The 26,068-nt window shown below is 37.3% G+C and overlaps 1 protein-coding gene across 3 annotated transcripts in view; it reads left to right on the top strand.

The window, feature by feature from the left end:
- Positions 1–26,068, top strand: part of LOC117325928 (glucokinase regulatory protein-like) — a 41,753-nt gene that overhangs the window by 8,125 nt on the left and 7,560 nt on the right. For 2 of the 3 annotated variants that reach the window (XM_033882444.1, XM_033882445.1), the window contains 11 exons: positions 19,136–19,233; positions 20,454–20,515; positions 20,832–20,900; positions 21,792–21,860; positions 22,259–22,332; positions 22,747–22,813; positions 23,169–23,317; positions 23,979–24,019; positions 24,160–24,224; positions 25,066–25,178; positions 25,881–25,979. In XM_033882444.1, coding sequence (XP_033738335.1) covers positions 19,167–19,233; positions 20,454–20,515; positions 20,832–20,900; positions 21,792–21,860; positions 22,259–22,332; positions 22,747–22,813; positions 23,169–23,317; positions 23,979–24,019; positions 24,160–24,224; positions 25,066–25,178; positions 25,881–25,979 — 875 coding nt within the window. In that variant the 5' untranslated portion in view covers positions 19,136–19,166. Of the gene's footprint in view, positions 1–17,581; positions 17,624–19,135; positions 19,234–20,453; positions 20,516–20,831; positions 20,901–21,791; positions 21,861–22,258; positions 22,333–22,746; positions 22,814–23,168; positions 23,318–23,978; positions 24,020–24,159; positions 24,225–25,065; positions 25,179–25,880; positions 25,980–26,068 lie in introns of those variants that run through there. The other variant, XM_033882446.1, reaches the window with a different exon arrangement.

Below are 26,068 nucleotides of genomic sequence, written 5' to 3'. Positions count from 1 at the left end.
CTTTAGAATGGCTCGTAGGGCCTGGATTTGGGTGAACGTCATTACAGCATAAAAGAAGTAATTGTATCACTAGGAAAAAGCTCGAGTTATCGATAAGACAAGATAAAATTAGTTGAACGACGTAACCTAGGTTGAATACAATATACTTTGTACATGCCATGAACCTGTTTAATAATTTTAGGAGGTTAAAATAAAAAATGAACTGTTTCCGTGAAAGGGCACCGTGCGTGCATAGGTAAAAACATCCGATCGCCGCTCTATAAGACACTAAATCGTTACCCATTAACATTATAATCGAGCGACGACCAGGTCTGTAAAATACACATGTGAACACTAACACGGGCACACACTCAGCAATCCGGGAACTAAAGAGGTCATAGGGGTCAGGGGAGAACAACAGTGGAACATTCCAAGTATAGGTATGAGAAGTTAGAAGGAAGACTAGAAGTAGAGAGGAAGAATTTAGCACAGGGAAGGAGATGATAGGGACAATAAAGATCATTAGAGAGTAGATATGATAAGAATGTTTTGAAATGTTGAAATTTGAACGGGTTTGTAGATAATAAGACTTATAGGGCTAAAAAGGATATTATTAAGTTGAATAACACCATGATTATATCAATATTACAAAGTTTTCTTACATGTCATCAATTCTATATTTAAACTCTTACATACACACCAGTATTCGTAGTTCACATATGTATATGTAGGCAATTATAATATTCAGTATATAATGCTATGTAATATATTATACTATTTACACAAGGAACTTAAACAAAATCTGTCATGGACACATAGGTGAATACATATTAGTATACCATATAACACTGTTTATAATTACGTAATTGTATAGTTGTCGTGTATATATAGATTTAACACGATAATGATTAGTCTGTATGTGAACATTTTGGAACAGACGTTGAGTTTAATATAAAGATCGAGATTATGAGCTAAGATGATTATATAACAAGTACTTTTCGTACACTATAACTATAACTATTTTTGCATCAGAATTTAGCAATAGTGTGAATTCCCATGTGTCCATGTCGTATTGTAATCAATCAATACTTATATCTACATCATAGCTTTGGTGCATAATGGAAACATTTCCCATTATGTTTGACATCTAAGAATGAAGTAATTAATAACTTACTGATTAATGACTTGTTCATTAACAAAAATAAACAAATGTTGAATACTTGGCTATAGTAGTGAGTACGTAGATGTTTACTTTATTAGGGAAAATAAAGCACCTTATGTTGATAATGTAGCGGATGATATATGTATCTAGTATGACTAATAATTGGCATGTACAGGTCTACATGAGAAATCAGACACCTACTCTATATGTACCGATACATGAGCATACACATACATGAAAGTTCCATATATGGAAAGGAATGGCATACACATACATGAAAGTTCCATATATGGAAAGGAATGGCTATATATTTAATCTATGTATGTAAATACGTTGCTGGACTTGTTATTTATTGTAATTTTATATAGGTTATCATTTACCTTACTTGTAGGTAATCTCTGGGCGCCCTTTTGATCAATCTCCAATAAGCCTTGGGATCAGAAGAAAAATAATTATCGATGATCCCATGGACATTGTCATACAAATTTTGACGACTATACTTTTTCATATTGTTGACCTTATTGCGCTGACTTTTGAATTTTTGTATATCACGAGGATGATTAGATGTTCTTGATACTTTGTGTAATCGATCTCGAATTCTGATATGTTTTCTTAACTCTGACGTCATCCATGGTTTGTCATTTGGCCTGATTATAACCTCTTTAGTAGGTATACACTGAGCTAACGTCAAGTGAGTATTTTGTCAAAAACTATTCTGAATATTTCAGAAATAACCCATTTATCCATCTTCACTTCAATTGGAAAAATCGGCAAGTTTCAATGAGCTAAATGCAAAGGTTCATTCTGATTGGTCAAAAACGAAAAACTTGTATTTTCAATTCAAATCTAACTGCTCTTCGCTAAATTCGTTTAATAAAAAGAGGATATTGAATGGTTTATCGTTGAATTTAACATATATTTTACGAGTATGACAGAATATCGAGTGTGAAGCAGAAGTGAAAAATATCGAAATAATGTTATACGAGTGAAATATGTGCAATATTTAACAGGGAACCATTAAATTTTATTTTTCAGTTTGATACTTAAAAAAAAAACACAAAATGAAAAACGTCTAAATATCAAGTGTCAAAAAGTGCGGTAATCAGTAACACACTTCATGACGTCGTCTCTTTCCCAACGGCGTCATTTTGAAAGGACTGATCAACGCATTTTAAGCGTTTTCTGCTATTATCGGAGAATCTGTGTATGAAAAGCTAACGTCAAATGTGTACGTTGTCAAAAATTTGTCTGATTATTTAAAAAATACAGCAAAATAACCCTTTTATCTATCTTTGCTTTGATTGGAAAACTCAGCAAGTTTCAATGAGGTGAATACATAGGTTCACTCTGATTGGTAAAAAAACGAAAATCTTATATTTTCACTGCTCATCGCTGCAGTGAAAATGTAATTTTTATCAGTTTTATTATTTCTGTATTTCATTGGCAAAAATGCAACGAAGAAAATAAAATATAGTCTATCTCTCTCCGTAATATCTCTCTCCGTAAACTGTTTTAATGTTAAATGTGAATTGACACTGCATCTTCCACAAGCTTTTATTCCATTCACTTTCGTTTAAACATATTTCCTTGCCAGAAATCAAAAGGATTGGGTACTTGTTACATGAACGCTCTTTCCTCATGAAATGAATAATATTGTATACAAAATGAATGTCCATCAGTGTGTGATGTCTGTAATACATGCAGTATGTATTCAACGCACATAATTATAATATGCATTGTTCAGTGTCAGGTTCGAAATTGTATGTATACATGTGGACGAAACTATTGCACTACCAGTCTACATGTAATCTAAACGCACTACACTATCAGTCTACCTGTAGTCTAGACGTACTACACTACCAATCTACCTGTAATCTAAACGTATTACACTATCAGTCTACCTGTAATCTGAACGTACTACGCTACCAGTCTACCTGTAGTCTAGACGTACTACACTACCAATCTACCTGTAATCTAAACGTACTACACTACCAGTCTACCTGTAATCTGAACGTATTACACCACCAGTCTACCTGTAATCTGAACGTATTACACTATCAGTCTACCTGTAATCTGAACGTACTACACTATCAGTCTACCTGTAATCTGAACGTATTACACCACCAGTCTACCTGTAGTCTAAACGTACTGTACTACCAGTCTACATGTTGTCTATAGATGTACTGTACTACCAGTCTACATGTTGTCTATAAACATACTGTACTACCAGTCTACCTGTAGTCTATAAACGTACTGTACTACCAGTCTACCTGTAGTCTATAAACGTACTGTACTACCAGTCTACCTGTAGTCTATAAACGTACTGTACTACCAGTCTACCCGTATTCTATGGATGTACTGCACTATTAGTCTACGTGTAGTCTAAACGAACTGTACTATCAGTCTACCTGTAGTCTATAAACATACTGTACTACCAGTCTACCCGTAGTCTATAGGTGTACTGCACTATCAGTCTACCTGTAGTCTAAACGAACTCTACTACCAGTCTACCTGTAGTCTAAACGAACTGTACTATCAGTCTACCCGTAGTCTATAAACGTACTACACTACCAGTCTACCTGTATTCTATAAACGTACTGTACAACCAGTCTACCTGTAGTCTAAACGTACTGTATTACCAGTCTACCTCTAGTCTAAACGTACTGTACTACCAGTCTACCTGTAGTCTATAAACGTACTGTACTACCAGTCTACCTGTAGTCTATAGATGTACTGTACTACCAGTCTACCTGTAGTCTATAGATGTACTGCACTACCAGTCTACCTGTAATCTAAACGTACCACACTACCAGTCTACCTGTAGTCTATAGATGTACTACACTACCAGTCTACCTGTAGTCTATAGATGTACCACACTACCAGTCTACCTGTAGTCTATAGATGTACTGCACTACCAGTCTACCTGTATTCTATAAACATATTGCACTACCAGTCTACCTGTATTCTATATATGTACTGCACTACCAGTCTACCTGTAGTCTATAAACGTACTACACTACCAGTGTACATGTAGTCTATAGATGTACTGCACTACCAGTCTACCTGTAGTCTAAACGAACTGTACTACTAGTCTACATGTTGTCTATAAACATACTGCACTACCAGTCTACCTGTAGTCTATAGATGTACTGCACTACCAGTCTACCTGTAGTCTATAAACGTACTACACTACCAGTCTACCTGTATTCTATATATGTACTGCACTATCAGTCTACCTGTAGTCTATAAACGTACTGTACAACCAGTCTACCTGTAGTCTAAACGTACTGTATTACCAGTCTACCTCTAGTCTAAACGTACTGTACTACCAGTCTACCTGTATTCTATATATGTACTGCACTATCAGTCTACCTGTAGTCTATAAACATACTGCACTACCAGTCTACATGTAGTCTATAGATGTACTGCACTACCAGTCTACCTGTAGTCTATAAACGTACTACACTACCAGTCTACCTGTATTCTATATATGTACTACACTACCAGTCTACCTGTATTCTATAAACGTACTGTACAACCAGTCTACCTGTAGTCTAAACGTACTGTATTACCAGTCTACCTCTAGTCTAAACGTACTGTACTACCAGTCTACCTGTAGTCTATAAACGTACTGTACTACCAGTCTACCTGTAGTCTATAGATGTACTGTACTACCAGTCTACCTGTAGTCTATAGATGTACTGCACTACCAGTCTACCTGTAATCTAAACGTACCACACTACCAGTCTACCTGTAATCTAAACGTACCACACTACCAGTCTACCTGTAGTCTATAAACATATTGCACTACCAGTCTACCTGTAATCTAAACGTACTACACTACCAGTCTACCTGTAATCTAAACGTACTACACTACCAGTCTACCTGTAGTCTATAAACATATTGCACTACCAGTCTACCTGTAATCTAAACGTACTACACTACCAGTCTACCTGTAATCTAAACGTACTACACTACCAGTCTACCTGTAATCTAAACGTACTACACTACCAGTCTACCTGTAGTCTATAAACATATTGCACTACCAGTCTACCTGTAGTCTATAAACATATTGCACTACCAGTCTACCTGTAATCTAAACGTACCACACTACCAGTCTACCTGTATTCTATATATGTACTGCACTACCAGTCTACCTGTATTCTATAGATGTACTGCACTATCAGTCTACCTGTAGTCTATAGATGTACTGCACTACCAGTCTACCTGTAGTCTATAAACGTACTACACTACCAGTCTACCTGTATTCTATATATGTACTGCACTATCAGTCTACCTGTAGTCTATAAACATACTGCACTACCAGTGTACCTGTAGTCCATAGATGTACTGCACTATCAGTCTACCTGTAATCTAAACGTACCACACTACCAGTCTACCTGTATTCTATATATGTACTACACTATCAGTCTACCTGTAGTCTATAAACATACTGCACTATCAGTGTACCTGTAGTCCATAGATGTACTGCACTATCAGTCTACCTGTAATCTAAACGTACCACACTACCAGTCTACCTGTAGTCTATAGATGTACTGCACTACCAGTCTGCCTGTAGTCTATAAACATATTGCACTACCAGTCTACCTGTAGTCTATAAACGTACTACACTACCAGTCTACCTGTATTCTATATATGTACTGCACTATCAGTCTACCTGTAGTCTATAAACATACTGCACTATCAGTGTACCTGTAGTCCATAGATGTACTGCACTATCAGTCTACCTGTAATCTAAACGTACCACACTACCAGTCTACCTGTAGTCTATAGATGTACTGCACTACCAGTCTACCTGTAGTCTATAAACGAACTCTACTACCAGTCTACCTGTAGTCTATAGGTGTACTGCACTATCAGTCTACCTGTAGTCTAAACGAACTCTACTACCAGTCTACCTGTAGTCTAAACGAACTGTACTACAAGTCTACTTGTAGTCTATAAGCATACTGCACTACCAGTGTACATGTAGTCTATAGATGTACTGCATTACCAGTCTACCTGTAGTCTATAGATGTACTGTACCACCAGTCTACCTGTAGTCTATATATGTACTGCACTATCAGTCTACCTATATTCTATAGATGTACTGTACTACCAGTCTACCTGTAGTCTATAAACGTACTACGGTACCAGTCTACCTGTATTCTATAGATGTACTGCACTATTTGTCTACATGTTGTATATAAACATACTGCACTACCAGTCTACCTGTAGTCTATAGATGTACTGCACTACCAGTCTACCTGTTGTCTATAAACATACTGCACTATCAGTCTACCTGTAGTCTATAGATGTACTGCACTATCAGTCTACCTGTAGTCTAAACGAACTGTACTACTAGTCTACATGTTGTCTATAAACATACTGCACTACCAGTCTACATGTAGTCTATAGATGTACTGCACTACCAGTCTACCTGTAGTCTATAGATGTACTGCACTATCAGTCTACCTGTAGTCTATAAACATACTGCACTATCAGTGTACCTGTAGTCCATAGATGTACTGCACTATCAGTCTACCTGTAATCTAAACGTACTACACTACCAGTCTACCTGTAGTCTATAGATGTACTGCACTACCAGTCTACCTGTAGTCTATAAACGAACTCTACTACCAGTCTACCTGTAGTCTATAGATGTACTGCACTATCAGTCTACCTGTAGTCTAAACGAACTCTACTACCAGTCTACCTGTAGTCTAAACGAACTGTACTACAAGTCTACTTGTAGTCTATAAGCATACTGCACTACCAGTGTACATGTAGTCTATAGATGTACTGCATTACCAGTCTACCTGTAGTCTATAGATGTACTGTACCACCAGTCTACCTGTAGTCTATATATGTACTGCACTATCAGTCTACCTATATTCTATAGATGTACTGTACTACCAGTCTACCTGTAGTCTATAAACGTACTACGGTACCAGTCTACCTGTATTATATAGATGTACTGCACTATTTGTCTACATGTTGTATATAAACATACTGCACTACCAGTCTACCTGTAGTCTATAGATGTACTGCACTACCAGTCTACCTGTTGTCTATAAACATACTGCACTATCAGTCTACCTGTAGTCTATAGATGTACTGCACTATCAGTCTACCTGTAGTCTAAACGAACTGTACTACTAGTCTACATGTTGTCTATAAACATACTGCACTACCAGTCTACATGTAGTCTATAGATGTACTGCGCTACCAGTCTACCTGTAGTCTATAGATGTACTGCACTACCAGTCTACCTGTAGTCTAAACGAACTGTACTACCAGTTTACCTGTAGTCTAAACGAACTGTACTACCAGTCTACCTGTAGTCTATAAACATACTGCACTACCAGTGTACATGTAGTCTATAGATGTACTGCACTACCAGTCTACCTGTAGTCTATAGATGTACTGTACTACCAGTCTACCTGTAGTCTATAAACATACTGCACTATCAGTCTACCTGTAGTCTATAGATGTACTGCACTATCAGTCTACCTGTAGTCTAAACGAACTGTACTACTAGTCTACATGTTGTCTATAAACATACTGCACTACCAGTCTACATGTAGTCTATAGATGTACTGCACTACCAGTCTACCTGTAGTCTATAGATGTACTGCACTACCAGTCTACCTGTAGTCTAAACGAACTGTACTACCAGTTTACCTGTAGTCTAAACGAACTGTACTACCAGTCTACCTGTAGTCTATAAACATACTGCACTACCAGTGTACATGTAGTCTATAGATGTACTGCACTACCAGTCTACCTGTAGTCTATAGATGTACTGTACTATTAGTCTACCTGTAGTCTATAAACATACTGCATTACCAGTCTACCTGTAGTCTATATATGTACTGTACAACCAGTCTACCTGTAGTCTATAGATGTACTGCACTATTAGCCTACCTGTAGTCTATAGATGTACTGTACTACCAGTCTACCTGTAGTCTAAACGAACTGTACTACCAGTCTACCTGTAGTCTATTAACATACTGCACTATCAGTCTACCTGTAATCTAAACGTACTACACTACCAGTCTACCTGTAGTCGAAACGTACTGCACTATCAGTCTACCTGTAGTCTATAGATGTACTGCACTATCAGTCTACCTGTAGTCTATAAACGAACTGTACTACCAGTCTACCTGTAATCTAGACGTACTATACTACTAGTCCACATAGTGCACTACCATTCTATCTGTGTCTGTGAATACTGCACTATTTGTGTAAGAGTACACGTACAATATTTACGGAACTAACTGAACACAAACATAATTAATGGTTGAAGTAGTTTCCCTCTATATATTATGGTGATGTTTGGTGATTTTTATAAAGGTTCATACACTCATGCTATACTGTACTTAGTGTAAACCATGCATGTGACTTTCAAATAAAAATGAAAAATAAGTTCTTAGACCGGGTTTTGTTCCATGAATCATCTACCCATCTTTATATACTTTGTTTCAATATCTGTTTGAAGATTGAAAAATGACCTTGACCTGTATTCAAGATTGCGGAGATAAGATATGCTAAAATCTTTACACGATTTCTTCTCAATTACCAAGAAGCCCAGATATGATATTGGGTATGTAGCACGCTGAGGTGAAGGACTACCAAATTGTTTTAGTAAATGACCTTGACATACTTTATGAGCACAGGAGTCAAATGTGTTAAAATCTTTAAACAACCTTTCATGATAACTAAATAACAAAAGGTCATGATATTGGACCAGTAGCATGCCAGAATGAAGGGCTAGCATGTTTGTTCAAATTAATGACCTTTACCTCTTTACCTATCTTCCAAGGTCACGTGGGTCAAACGTGCTAAAAATGTTCATCTTTAGAACACTTCTCTTAAGCTAAGAACCCAGGGTCATGATATTGGGACAGTGGCATACCGGGATGAATTACCTTGACCCATTTTTCAATGTAACCGTGATCTAATGTGCACAGCACGCGTTCTAATGACGAACTGGCACCAATCGATGCGGATACTTGTATAAATGTCATCTGTTATGTTTACCAATATAAGTCTGAATTGAGCGGTTACGTTTTCATACTTTTGTACTGAAATATTGTTGTGTGAAATGTAGAATGCTGACATTTTTACACAGTTGGTGATGACATAAATCACTTTTATTTAGTTCAGATTAGCTAACCTGTCATATTATTTCACGTCGTTTAACGCCAATATAACAAAACGTAAGATAATTTAATACAAACATGTTGTTGATAATGGTTTTGTACACGGATTAGATACACCGTCGCCGATTGTTGAACATTTGACTAATTAGTCAAAGAGCACATACAAACAATAAAATCACGATACTCGGTACTCATTAATTCCTATCGACTAAACGCTATTGTCGTTACTCTCACTAACTCTTGTATCGACCAATCACTATTGACGTTACTCTCACTAACTCTTGTATCGACCAATCACTATTGACGTTACTCTCACTAACTTTTGTATCGACCAATCACTATTGACGTTACTGTCACTAACTGCTGTATGGACCAATCACTATTGACGTTGCTCTTACTAACCCTTGTATCGGCCAATCACTATCGATGTTACTCTCACTAACTCCGGCGTCGAGCAATTAAGATAGTCGTTACTCTCACCTACACACAATAACTCGACACGGTACTCTTAAAAACACACACTACTCACACAACTAAAGGCTAACCAGTGTCTAATTATCACACTTCTCGTTCTATTTTTCTGATTGTCAGAAACCCAATTCACGATGCTGCATGTCAATACTGTAGCTTTCCATGTGTTCAATCATTAAATCAATCATATATTGAAATAGAACCACCACCATAGCAAAGCCATTTGAATTACACACCTAAATTGCAGAGTCCGAATTACTAGGGTAACTATCTTGTAATGTTGATGTTGTCGATACGGTAACGAGACTACTGGCGTCTGATACGTCACTTCCGGAAGTTACCGATGACTGCCCCGAAAGGTGTCTAAACCTGACGTTATTGCCTTCGTTCGTGTGTTGTATTGGTGGTCCCAGAAACTCCTCCTCCTCCTCACTGTACTCTGAAGTACATGTACTACCGTACATACTCGGGGTTTGGTCCAGTCGAGGTGACATGTCCTCGTCATCATAGACGTGTGCAGCAGACCGTGAACGTGGAGTTGATGTTTTAGTACCGTAATGTGCTTTTGAAAATGCCTTGTCTTCGGTGTTATACTGATACACAAACGATGGATTGTTGGAGCCGTACTTCCGGGCTATGTGACGCAAGTTCCGGTACTGCAGATCCTCGCATACATAATTGTACCGCGGAGAGGAGATGTATGGGTACTCGGAAGTGTATACATTCTGGTCGTCTAAATCCCTCGCCGACCTTGATCCCCGTTTCTCCAGGAAAGATTGCATACAAAATTGTGATGTTTTGACTTGGTTGAGCACACGTGTAATTTCGCGCTCCGTCTTACTCAGATCAAACCTCATGTCTTGCAGCTTCTCTAGGAGTTTTTCTTGACCCTTTACCAAATCTTTTGCAGTTTTTCCGTACTCACGAACTCTCGTTTTGAACCGTACATGGTCAGTCTTATCATCCGGGATTGTTCCGTCCATAGGTGATAGAAAGTAACAAGAGTTTTTTTGTCCCTATCCACTTGTTGGTCGGTTTCTCACGAGAATGACGAACTGACATCCACTTAAACACTCAGAACGCCCACTATGAGTAATTAAAAATGTAAATAAATCACAATGGTTTGTTATTATCCTTTAGTGTACGAATCACTCACATATACACAATATCATTGGCCATTAGATACATGTTGTGTCACTTCTAGATGTTCACGTTGGTCAATAAGCACCATGCAGTTAACACGTGTGGCAATATATTTATATATGTACGTACTTATACGTTATTTATCTTGTATGTAATCAGGTTCCTGTACAGACAAGATTTAGAGTTAATAAAGAAATCGAACTCGTGTGTGGAAGTGTGGCACACACTTATCAGATTAAGTCCCCGGATCAGGAGTACACGTATGTACAGATTTACGGATTATGATATATACCGAGTCCCTTATTAGTCACGACTAGGTCTGCGCCTGGGAAAGTATAGGGTTTAACTCCTTAGGGGAAAATGTATTAAAATCTAAATCGCTGAGATAATAAAAACCTCCTTTGTGTTGTAGACTGACAATGCATATATGTACAATGTCAATTTATTGTCTACCACTGTTGTTTGTTCTTTTGGTTTTTAAGTAGTTATCGCCTGTTCTCGCCATTTCTTATACTTTATAATGTTCAATATGTTTGTTTTCACCGTTTTATATTTGTAATTGATGACATTAATTTTCCTTCTTTCGTAAACTTCGCTCAACAAATCAGCTATTCTGTGTAAACATTATAATGTCAGCATATCCCAAGCAAATATTGCAATAGCCTATCAGGTCATATGGACAAACGAGGAAATGTTAACGATTACAAAACACGAGTCATCCAGATGATATGACATATAGTTAGGAGAAATATATACTTGATACAGGGAATATATTAGATATTGGGAAGTTGATATAAATATATGTTGTTGTTTTCTTTCATTTTCCGCTTTGGATTACTGGGGATCTATACTACCTTTTTCAGTATATGGTCAGTTGATTACGTTTTTGATTTTAGGACAGTTTGCTTCTACATATGATATTTTGGTAGCCTTAACGTCTGTGACCTTGCCTTAACTTCAAAAGCATCCCTCCGTTCACGCCATCAATTTTGACGAAGATTGTTTACTCACCTTCAAGACTGTTATATAACCCACCCTCAATATGACAATGACTATTTACCCAGCCTCAATATGACAATGACTGTTAACCCATCCTCAATATGACAATGACTGTTAACCCAGCCTCAATATGACAAAGACTGTTAATCCACCCTCAATATGACAATGACTGTTTACCCAGCCTCAATATGACAATGACTGTTTACCCATCCTCAATATGACAATGACTGTTAACCCAGCCTCAATATGACAAAGACTGTTAATCCACCCTCAATATGACAAAGACTGTTAACCCAGCCTCAATATGACAATGACTGTTTACCCATCCTCAATATGACAATGACTGTTAACCCAGCCTCAATATGACAAAGACTGTTAATCCACCCTCAATATGACAATGACTGTTTACCCACCCTCAATATGACAATGACTCTTTACTCGCCCTCAATATGACAATGACTGTTAACCCACTCTCAATATAACAATGACTATTTACCTAGCCTAAATATGACAATGACTGTTTACCCACCCTCAATATGACAATGACTGTTAACCCACCCTCAATATGACAATGACTGTTTACCCATCCTCAATATGACAATGACTGTTTACCCACCCTCAATATGACAATGACTCTTTACTCGCCCTCAATATGACAATGACTGTTTATCCGCCCTCAATATGACAATGACTGTTAATCCACCCTCAATATGACAATGACTGTTAATCCACCCTCAATATGACAATGACTGCTTACCCATTCTCAATACGACAATGACTCTTTACTCGCCCTCAATATGACAATGACTGTTAACCCACTCTCAATATAACAATGACTATTTACCCACCCTCAATATGACAATGACTCTTTACTCGCCCTCAATATGACAATGACTGTTAACCCACTCTCAATATAACAATGACTATTTACCCACCCTCAATATGACAATGACTCTTTACTCGCCCTCAATATGACAATGACTGTTAACCCACTCTCAATATAACAATGACTATTTACCCACCCTCAATATGACGATGACTATTTACTCGCCCTCAATATGACAATGACTGTTTACCCACCCTCAATATGACAATGACTGTTTACCCACCCTCAATATGACAATGACTGTTAACCACCCTCAATATGACAATGACTGTTTACCCACCCTCAATATGACAATGACTGTTTACCCACCCTCAATATGACAATGACTGTTTACCCACCCTCAATATGACAAAGACTGTTAACCACCCTCAATATGACAATGACTGTTTACCCACCCTCAATATGACAATGACTGTTTACCCACTCTCAATATGACAAAGACTGTTAACCCACCCTCAATATGACAATGACTGTTTACCTACCTTCAATATGACAATGACTGTTAACCCACCCTCAATATGACAACGACTGTTAACCCACCCTCAATATGACAATAACTGTTAACCCATCCTCAATATGACGATGACTGTTTACCCAGCCTCAATATGACAATGACTGTTTACCCACCCTCAATATGACAATGACTGTTTACCCACTCTCAATATGACAATGACTGTTTACCCACCCTCAATATGACAATGACTGTTTACCTACCCTCAATATGACAATGACTGTTAACCCACCCTCAATATGACAACGACTGTTAACCCACCCTCAATATGACGATGACTATTTACTCGCCCTCAATATGACAATGACTGTTTACCCACCCTCAATATGACAATGACTGTTTACCCACCCTCAATATGACAAAGACTGTTAACCACCCTCAATATGACAATGACTGTTTACCCACCCTCAATATGACAATGACTGTTTACCCACCCTGTATAAGACAATGACTGTTTACCCACCCTCAATATGACAAAGACTGTTAACCACCCTCAATATGACAATGACTGTTTACCCACCCTCAATATGACAATGACTGTTTACCCACCCTCAATATGACAATGACTGTTTACCCGCCCTCAATATGACAATGACTGTTAACCACCCTCAATATGACAATGACTGTTTACCCACCCTCAATATGACAATGACTCTTTACTCGCCCTCAATATGACAATGACTGTTAACCCACTCTCAATATAACAATGACTATTTACCCACCCTCAATATGACGATGACTATTTACCTACCCTCAATATGACAATGACTGTTTATCCGCCCTCAATATGACAATGACTATTAACCTACCCTCAATATGACAATGACTATTTACTCACCCTCAATATGACAATGACTATTTACCCACCCTCAATACGACAATGACTCTTTACCCACCATCAATATGACAATGACTGTTTACCCACCCTCAATATGACAATGATTCTTTACCCAACCTCAATATGACAATGACTCTTTACCCACCATCAATACGACAATGACTCTTACTCGCCCTCAATATGACAATGACTGTTAACCCACTCTCAATATAACAATGACTATTTACCCACCCTCAATATGACAATGACTCTTTACTCGCCCTCAATATGACAATGACTGTTCACCAACTCTCAATATAACAATGACTATTTACCCACCCTCAATATGACAATGACTCTTTACTCGCCCTCAATATGACAATGACTGTTAACCCACTCTCAATATAACAATGACTATTTACCCACCCTCAATATGACAATGACTCTTTACTCGCCCTCAATATGACAATGACTGTTAACCCACTCTCAATATAACAATGACTATTTACCCACCCTCAATATGACAATGACTCTTTACTCGCCCTCAATATGACAATGACTGTTAACCCACTCTCAATATAACAATGACTATTTACCCACCCTCAATATGACAATGACTGTTTACCCACCCTCAATATGACAATGACTGTTTACCCACTCTCAATATAACAATGACTATTTACCCACCCTCAATATGACGATGACTATTTACTCGCCCTCAATATGACAATGACTGTTTACCCACCCTCAATATGACAATGACTGTTTACCCACCCTCAATATGACAAAGACTGTTAACCACCCTCAATATGACAATGACTGTTTACCTACCCTGAATATGACAATGACTGTTTACCCACCCTCAATATGACAATGACTGTTTACCCACTCTCAATATAACAATGACTGTTTACCTACCCTCAATATGACAATGACTGTTTACCCACCCTCAATATGACAATGACTGTTTACCTACCCTCAATATGACAATGACTGTTAACCCACCCTCAATATGACAACGACTGTTAACCCACCCTCAATATGACAATAACTGTTAACCCATCCTCAATATGACGATGACTGTTTACCCACCCTCAATATGACAATGACTGTTTACCCACCCTCAATATGACAATGACTGTTTACCCACTCTCAATATGACAAGACTGTTTACCCGCCCTCAATATGACAATGACTGTTAACCACCCTCAATATGACAATGACTGTTTACCCACCCTCAATATGACAATGACTCTTTACTCGCCCTCAATATGACAATGACTGTTAACCCACTCTCAATATAACAATGACTATTAACCTACCCTCAATATGACAATGACTATTTACCCACCCTCAATATGACAATCACTATTTACCCACCCTCAATATGACAATAACTCTTTACCCACCCTCAATACGACAATGACTGTTTACCCACCATCAATATGACAATGACTGTTTACCCACCCTCAATATGACAATGATTCTTTACCCACCCTCAATATGACAATGACTGTTTACCCACCCTCAATATGACAAAGACTGTTTACCCAGCCTCAATATGACAATGACTGTTTACCCACCCTCAATATGACAAAGACTGTTTACCCATCCTCAATATGACAATGACTGTTACCCACCCTCAATATGACAATGACTGTTTACCCACCCTCAAAATGACAATGACTGTTTACCCACCCTCAATATGACAATGACTATTTACCTACCCTCAATATGGCAATGACTGTTACCCACCCTCAATATGACAAAGACTATTTACCCACCCTCAATATAACAATGACTATTTACCCACCCTCAATATGACAACGACTGTTTACCCATCCTCAATATGACAATGACTGTTACCCACCCTCAATATGACAATGACTGTTTACCCACCCTCAAAATGACAATGACTGTTTACCCACCCTCAATATGACAATGACTATTTACCCACCCTCAATATGACAACGACTGTTTACCCATCCTCAATATGACAATGACTGTTACCCACCCTCAATATGACAATGACTGTTTACCCACCCTCAATATGACAAAGACTGTTTACCCAGCCTCAATATGACAATGACTGTTTACCCACCCTCAATATGACAAAGACTGTTTACCCATCCTCAATATGACAATGACTGTTACCCACCCTCAATATGACAATGACTGTTTACCCACCCTCAAAATGACAATGACTGTTTACCCACCCTCAATATGACAATGACTATTTACCTACCCTCAATATGACAATGACTATTTACCCACCCTCAATATGACAAAGACTGTTTACCCATCCTCAATATGACAATGACTGTTACCCACCCTCAATATGACAATGACTGTTTACCCACCCTCAAAATGACAATGACTGTTTACCCACCCTCAATATGACAATGACTATTTACCTACCCTCAATATGACAATGACTATTTACCCACCTTCAATATGACAAAGACTGTTTACCTACCCTCAATATGACAAAGACTGTTTACCTACCCTCAATATGACAATGACTGCTTACCTACCCTCAATATGACGATGACTGTTTACCCACCCTCAATATGACAAAGACTGTTTACCTACCCTCAATATGACAATGACTGTTTAACTACCCTCAATATGACAATGACTGTTTACCCACCCTCAATATGACAAAGACTGTTTACCTACCCTCAATATGACAATGACTGTTTACAAACCCTCAATATGACAATGACTGTTTACCCACCCTCAATATGACAAAGACTATTTACCCTCCCTCAATATGACAAAGACTTTTTACCCACTCTCAATATGACAATGACTGTTTACACACTCTCAATATGACAATGACTGTTTACCCACCCTCAATATGACAACGACTGTTTACCCACCCTCAATATGACAATGACTGTTAACCACCCTCAATATGACAATGACTGTTAACCCACCCTCAATATGACAATGACTGTTAACCCACCCTCAATATGACAATGACTGTTAACCCACCCTCAATATGACAAAGACTAAATAATTTACCCATCCTCAATATAACAGACTGTTTACAAAGTCACACGGTGACGATTGCATTAGATTTACTGGAGATATGCGTGCGCGTGGTCGGATGCTGTCAAAGGGCTACATTTACCATAAAACTGATCACTATTCACAACTTCGAAATCCAAGGGTTTTACCAGGCCTTCGACATATGTACATGTATAAACTTTTTGCATGTATCATAATAAAGTTCACCAGAAAAAAATATCTGATACAAACTCTTTCAAAATATTTTATATATCAGTCAGATATCTTATGGTATCTTAAATGATATGTGTAAACACTTGATCAACATAATCCATGAGTAAGTGACAACTTGACTTGGCATATTCCCAGTATTAACTGTCGTTATCTACCTATACTCCCCGTTATCGTGAATGGCATAGTACCACCACTGTGTGCCTCCTCACGTGTCTCCTGACATACAGGAAGCGGACAGTCTGGGGTAAGTCACACATTTTACAAACACTCACCAACAGTAGTAGACAGGACAGAATTGTATTGGTGTGGACCCATATAAGTACATGACCGAGTTATTTAGATCACAGTAAGTCATATTTACTTACCGTGTCAGTCAATGTCTGATATACGAATTCTACTTTGAAATTTAACTTGTAAACCCTTTTCAGATTTTAGTTAAATGTCTCAAAGTTTTCGTTTCGTTTATCGTTTTATAATACTCAAAATCAAATTAAATAACGTATCTGTAATATAACAGAACATTATCGTTGTGTATGTGGCCAGACGACTCATTGTAATTTGATATGTGTGTGTTGTTTATGCATTACAACGTTACACATATAGACACGTTTAAGAGAGATAAGAACAAAATGTTGAGATGAATTATACTACTAGCAGTAGGCCTCTCTAATCTCATCGAGAAAAAATGAAGTAATTCACATATCTGATCTGATATGTAAATGGAGAGGGATTGGGCCCCAGGTCCTTCGAGCTCGAGACAGACGCTGGGGCGTACCAGCTTCTAACCGACTGCCATACACATATATTCACTGTACAGTACATATATTGTACATTATGTATTACCTAGTTCTCGGTAGCCACTTATAAGGGAAAAAATGTCACATACAATATTCAGTTATCACTGAATCACTGGTTGACATCGAGATAAGTCGAGGCTTACTTATGTTGATGTATAGTGGTGTTTTCCAAAAATATTTGTTCGAAGACTTCGTTCCCTACAATTCACGTTTCGGTTACCTTTGTATTTGAATCTAGACATGGAGTTGGTCAACGTCATAACGCTATAATGATGTAAGACTGAAATATGCCAGGACTGATTGGATTCGAACTCTTGACAGTCTTTATCTGGTCGGGGAGGGGGTGAATGTAGGTAATCTTTCCACAAGCTCAGGCTAGAGGGGACTTCTCATTTTGTCTATTATGGTAGGATGTCCATAAGTGGACGTGAGGTCTTCAGTTCGAGCGCCACCACGGGAAGGGTGTTATGGTTGTGCTTATAGACTGTATCGAAAGACTGTACAATGTGTGACGTATGATAAGCATTTTTGTAACTGCTAGTATTTTACAGCAAGTATTATCTACAAACGTCTCTTTGTTTTTTGTTTTTTTGTGTGTGTGTGTGTGTGTGTTTTGTTTTAATTTACTCTATAAAAGAGAAAACACAAAAATAACCCCAAAGCAACAGAATAGAAACACTTTATAAAAAAAATGGTACGGTGTGGCGACATGAACATGTCGTGAAAGTTAATTGCAGATAAAAATGAGTTGTAATTAACAAAATCAGTCAATTATTTCCACTAATTAACTGATATGATAGGGTGTTCCGTTTCATTAATTGACACATGCGCTAATGAATTTGGTCAATTACAACATACATACATACATGTATGTGATGGATGAGAATGGCATTAGCCTTATGATTAGCTTGCACTAACTTTCTTCAAGGTCACGTTTTATGTTGGATGTTTTTGTTCAGTTTCAGCAGTTGCTTTTCTCTGTAATCCAGTATGGCCACGCCAATAACTGAAGCAGCCAATCCTATCACCCATAACATAGATGTCGCGACGCCGGAAGGTATTTATTCTCAATTCAAACTTGGAAGTGGTTTTGAGTGTCTATATATACAATAATGACTACAGCTTATATGATAGAAGTTGCATGACACAACCAATATGATATTTAAAAGTGTGACGTTTCGATGACTACACTGTCACCTTCATCAGACTAATGACCAATGTACAAGCGTACTAGCACTGTATTATGTAGCGTCCGAGATGGTAAAAGATTCGATCTACTCTGAAGGATGTTTTTGTCTTTATCATGATCCTATTGTCACCAAATTCGAAAATAGTGTGACGAGATGGTAAAAATAAATGATAAAGACTAAACATCCTTCAGAGTAGATCGAATCTTTTACCATCTCGGACACTACATACGACAGTGCTAGTACGCTCACATTGGTCATTAGTCTCATGAAGGTGACAGTGTAGTCTTGAATATCACATTGGTTGTGTCATATAACTTCTATCATATTTACTTTACCAGCCCGAAGATAGTGTTCCAGAATAACGATTAGAGCTTGGAATTTGGGTTGAACATAACCGATCAAATGAGAGATGGAACCCAGCCCCTATTACTTGTCTCTATAAATGCAGTACGATATCCATTCTTACCCCTCATTCCACCCCACTCTCTCCTTTAACTCCAAGCTGAAAGACCACAAGACGGTAATAGGGGACGTAAAACCGGTTAACAAATAAATACGTAAATAAATGCATTCTAACATCAATACACGTACGTAGTCGCATTAAGATGACATACATACATGTATGTATAAAAATTAGTACACGTGACACATGTACAACTTGGTCATTTTTTCATGACGCGCCCTTTGATCTCCGTCATACTGACGCTTGGTCGCTAAAATATTTGAATATTTTGGTCGCTTCGAAAGCGTCAGCTTACTATGCTTGTTAAGGAAATATGAACGTCATGTCGTGCTTTAGTTTAGAGACGGGCGTAATCTTTGGCATTGGTTGGGGTCTTTACATGACTGAGTCATAATATTATATTAAATATTTTATATAAGATGACGATTCCTATGCATCCAATCAAAATATGAGTTGCAAACAAGTTCCATCAATAGGACCATTTTACATCTGGATGCGTAAATTATTTTCTGTATTGCTATATAAAACCCCAGGCAAATTAAACATGTTACTGTATGGGAGTTAAACGAATGGGCATGCATAACAGATGAAGAATATCACAATTTGTATTTTATTTTGTTGCAGAAATAATGGATCTTCTCCAGAAGTGTGACTCTGAAATATTTCAAGGCTGGCAAGATTACCAGGTAATTATTTTTAAATTACCATTCATCTTATTGTAAATTTCTGAATGGAGTGTTATTGCAAATTATTTTATTTAATAATTTGAGATTATACGGAAATGTTTTTTGTAAGTTAAGATAATCGGATGTCTACGCATGACATTCGAAGTAAATGAAATGATATATTTATTTAAAAAAAACAAACATTATTAAAGTCACGAATTTTGTAACATTGAAAGTGTATCTGTTGGTATATGCCATTTAATAGCAAGCTCATCTTTACCCGGAATCCGCTTTTAAACATTTTTTTCTAATTTGGATTTTCATTACATCCGGATAGGGTCTGTACCACCCTACGACTCTGAGAACGATTGACCTTATATCACAGGAAGTGACGTCGATATTACAGGTGAGCTCAGATAATACTCAATTGTTTAAATAATTTCAGTGTCCGACAATAACCATAATAATAATAATAATGATAATATCTTTTATGTATCCAGGGTTACATATTTAGACAATGTCTAGTTTACAAAATGGCCCTGCAAAAAAAACATAAGTATATACAAAATAGTATTGCACTGTTGCATTCTTTAAAATGATTACTGAAAAGTTAAGTACAAAATCTATGTTTTATAAAATAAAAATATTTTAAAAGTTGCACCTTAAAAAGTCTTAATAGGCTGTCGTTTTACAGACAAATGGTACATTGTCGATATCTATTGGGGAGGTTAGAAAATAATTGTCTTTTGATCCTCACTAACTTACCTTGAATCGAGTTTCCCATTTGCACCCTCTTGTTGGACAAACGAGGTCATGTTGATCCACCACTTGGGATCGGTATGTTTTCTCTCATGTTTTATTTATTTATTTGTGTAGGGGAAGGGAGTAGTGGCATACATTTCAAGTTGTGCCATGCCAGTTTGATGGGTGTACATGATATAACTCTCTGTACTCACCCAATCGACTATATGCATAATCCAAAGTAAACAAACGTGATACATTATATATAAAACATAAAAACCCTATACATACATTAACATAAGAGAATACTGACATCACAACAAAACCGTGATTTTAACTAAATATCGATATAGCGAGGACAAAACACGACCAAAAGTACAGATGTGTATGGAAAATAATGAAAAAGTACGAGGATAATACGGCCTGGTGTTCCAGAGGGGTGTTTTACTTCATCGACTACACCCACCACGCAAATCGAGGTCAAATCGGAGTTAAATCATGCAGCATGTATCATACTCCTGCTCGCCTATAGCCGATTCCTCTTGCATTCTTTCAGGCTCCCGACTCGGGATTGGTAGTACTCAGTGGTTGTGGCACCTCAGGGAGACTGGCCTTCGTTACCGCTGTAAGAAGTCACTTTATTTAATATTTAAGCAAATGCCATGACCTGTTTCCTCACTTAAAACCTCATATTTCATCAGTACATATAAAAGTGCTTCTTTATCAACAAAGTTATGCAATGAGTAGGTGAAGTGGAACGCATTGTCTTCAGTAGTCTCAAAACAGTTCTGTTTATTATCGAAGGGTTTGTCGCAAGTTGCATATTCTCATTGACCAAATATTACCCGGGATCAACATTCTAATACTATCCCCTCATCAACCTTGTAGTTTTCGATTAGTTATATCAAATGTATTTAATGTGTATATTAATGTATATAATTATATTACCCTATTCTCCGTGCTTAGAAGTATTCATGGTTATTTCCTTCGTGCAATGACATTAAAATATCCTCCTCGTTTCAGAGAACATTCAATCTGAGACAAGAGAAATCCGGGAAACCTCCGTGCTTTAAGTACCTTATTGCTGGACACGACAAGTACATACAACAAACAATTTGATACAGTGTTCATCCTCAAACATTTTCATCTCTGTTTGAATCTTGTGTTTTTGTTATTCCTTTTTATTTTTTCTTATTTTAACTATATTTTTGTCATTGTAGTGTTCAGTTTTAGAAATCATTGAAGTTCAGTTTGAATTTATTTTACATCACACGAAACTTTTTCTAAATAGATAATGATTAGTTAGACCATCAGTGCAAATCAGTAAATGACAGTGTAAAAATCTACGGTTTTCGATTTTTTAAAACACATTTTTGTAAGTGTTGACTACAATACTTTGGAATAAACATTCTACAAGCTCAAGTTATTGCCTGCTCAGCCAAGTTTAAGAGAGAAATCTTCCTTGAGCCGTACTTATAACCAAATATTAACCTGTTAGTTTTCTTGGGCAGGGCGCTGTTCACATCACAGGAGGCTCCAGAGGATGACCCGGCTGTCGGCATACAAATGTTGAGAGAGGTAAAGCAAATTCTTGACGTTCTTTTGAAATCTAATTAAAGGGCTATTGCGTCTTCAATACCCCTACCCCCACCCCACCCCAATTTTTTTTACATTTCTTTTTATTGAATGGCTTGTGATTTTTACAACCAATACTGGTTGTCTAACAGCTTAGCCTAATCACTAACTTGTACATGCACTTGGTCAGGACAATGAAAATGTGACATCATTTCTGATTAAATGTCTATACCCCTTTATAGAGATTGTAAACAAAAAAATCCATATCGTTTTTGTACCGAGACAGATTTAACATTAAACTAAGATTTCCAAAATATGTCCATGTATAATTAGGTCAACCCCGCGTTTTTCTATTCAGGCTTGTGTTGGGAAGACTAAGGTGCTTTACATAGGAATAACGTGTGGCCTCTCAGCTCCTTACGTGGCAGGACAGCTTCACTACTGTATGCAGAACCTAGATAGTATAACGCCTGTCTTGCTGGGCTTCAACCCCGTCAGTTTAGCCAGGTAAATATTAAGTGAAGAATCACCTTTCACAAGTACGTACAGAGACACCCGTCCACTTTGCAAGGTCGATTCCTAGTGGCCTGACTTTTGTTTCGTCAATAACTTAAAAAACAATTCCATAGGGATGTATGAGATTTAAGAAAAACATTTTCGGAAATTGACTTGAATTCTGACTGGTCATTTAGTCAGGTGAATGTTTGGTGGTCCTTGTATTTAACCGGGTACATTCTACTGTGGTGGTTAACAAGCTTGTCCAGGGATTTACCAGAAACGAAATAGGTGTACCTGTATTTGATCGGGAAGTATTCTAGATGTCATTTTAGTGTGTATTACTCGAGTAAATATGCCATGTAGCAACTATCAAACTACCTACTAAGTTCTTTTATAGTCAAGTAGGTATTCAATGGCACTTTCTGTCTTCATTTATTTTTAGTAACAGCTCCATGCTTCGTCTAAAGACTTGAATACGCTAATGAACTTGTACAAAACATGAAAGTCTTTTCCTGAATGATAATATCCCCTTACTGAAGTTTTTTTCTTTTTTTCTTTTTTTTTCTTTCTTTTTTATTGTAGTTGTTGTTTTTATTTATTATTATTATTGTTATTTTGTATAAGTTATTTATTGTCGCTTAACATCTATTATTTCTCCACATTTGCACAGGAACATAGAGATTGAGAACTGGAATCGGACCTTCTTACAAGGTACAGTAGTCTTGAGTCCCTTCTACTCAGATACATGTGTATAAAATACTGATAAATATCGATACAATCGTGTCCTTTACCAATATGTTGCCAATTGTTTCGTGATAACCTTGATTGTAAATAGAAAATTATCGTTGCAGTTGCCCATCAGTTACAGGAAGTCGCGAAGACAGGAAAGGGCTTCATCCTCAACCCTGTTGTAGGGGTGAGTGTTTAAATCCTTAATGTGTTTGAGTATTGAATCCTAAATTCTATACATTTACATGTCTTGTTAACAGAAATATTAAGCAGAAATAACCCGTCAAAATATCCGTTAATCCAGCCTTTCCATTATCCGCCCACATTTGACTGTCGTCTTTGAAGGTAAGTTCATATCTGTGATTATTCATCTTGGGTGATTCTACAACGCGACTTAAATGGTTGCGTACGTTATGTGAGTATATAAGTTCCCAATGTTGACCAGGGTCATTATACAAGTGTAATAACAAATCCGGTTTTAGAAAAAAGACGTAAACCTTATAATTAACGTTCACACACGAAGACTGTCATAAAAGTTTAACTGGCTGAATTATAAAGATCTACCAGAAGAAGGATTTGAATTTGTGAGAATGGTTTCTCCAGTGTGGGTTAAGCCTCTCTTTGAAATAGATGATGCTCGATGAAAATCTCTTTCTGGAATCGCGTTCTACTGTCCAATAACACGGTGAAATAAGTTCTCAAAGCTTTTGTCTTTTAAATGGTTTCTAAAGGAATTGTTTGGAGTGCCACCGTGGAGCTTCGTAGCGCGATGTTGTAAAAATAATTTCTTGGAACAGAGGTGTCTGGATAAATGGGGCAGGACTACATGTGGTCACATAACTCATAATTCATTGTTATTTCTAAGTAGGGGGCTGATTTAGAAGGCTGATGTTAAATTATATTTATTCTACAAAAAATGTCGAAATAAAGCTCAGTATTCTTTGGGTTGAATTTAGGCAAAACATTAGCTACGAATCATATGACAACAGATAGCTGTTTATATGTGTACTTGATTGCTATATTTCCAGCCCGAACCAATCTCTGGATCTAGTCGGATGAAGTCTGGTTCCGCTACAAAGATTCTGCTAGAGACCATACTTGTTGCCGCTTACGACATACTCTCGGACCCATCCCAGACACGGTAAAACACAACGATAATTAACCCCGTTGGCTCGCCAATTACTTTTGTCAGAGTTTCTGTCATTTACACTTTCATGACGTGCTTCTATACTTGAATGATAAAGTGTCGTGTAGTGGAACCAGGTCGTGTTCCCAAATATGAACAGAGTTGTTGCCCTTTGTTCATAGTGTGCAACTTTTAACAGGGCCTATTTAACTTTTTTTCTGTCATAAACAAATGTCAGGCTTGGATGTCTATATCTATTTGATAGTGTAAATAGCGTGAATGAACACCGTTTATTTTCTGGGATGCAGTTTGTTGACAATATTGTGTCTCGTATATATTTATAAATGCATGAATCGTTAAGAAAACGCTTCATTAGAGAACAAATAACAAGTAACGTGACCAAGGGATATAATCGTAGTTTTGCACAAACATAGGTTGGAGACATTTCTAGTATTACCATGAACACTACAAGGCATATCAAAATATATGCTACTATTACAAAGTATATTACGATAAAGCAATAGTCCTTACCGGAAGGAGTACTGACAACCATTCATTTCTAGTGTAATTTACATTTTTTTCCAAGTCGTCCTCTTGTCATCTCCAACTTGTCGTTATATGAAGCAAAGGGGATATATGAAGTATGAATCACATACTATTGACTGTCCTTACCAACTGTAGAGTCCAAATCATCTTGTTTTTTCTATATTCCGTCAGGGACACGCATGCGCACCTAGAGACCTACCGATTGACTTGTGATCACGTATATACTCACAGCGAAGCCGTGGCGGGACTTATACATCTGGCAGGAAATAGGTATGATGCAAACCCGTATTTTAAAAAGATATTTAAAGATGTTTTAAGGTCTTTTTATTGAAATAAAAATGTTGTTTCGTCACTGTTAT

This window comes from Pecten maximus, chromosome 4 (assembly GCF_902652985.1).
Source record: "Pecten maximus chromosome 4, xPecMax1.1, whole genome shotgun sequence".
Taxonomy (NCBI): Eukaryota; Metazoa; Mollusca; class Bivalvia; order Pectinida; family Pectinidae; genus Pecten; species Pecten maximus.
The sequence above is the reverse complement of the archived record's forward strand: the minus strand, read 5'-3'. Positions and strand labels throughout refer to the sequence as shown.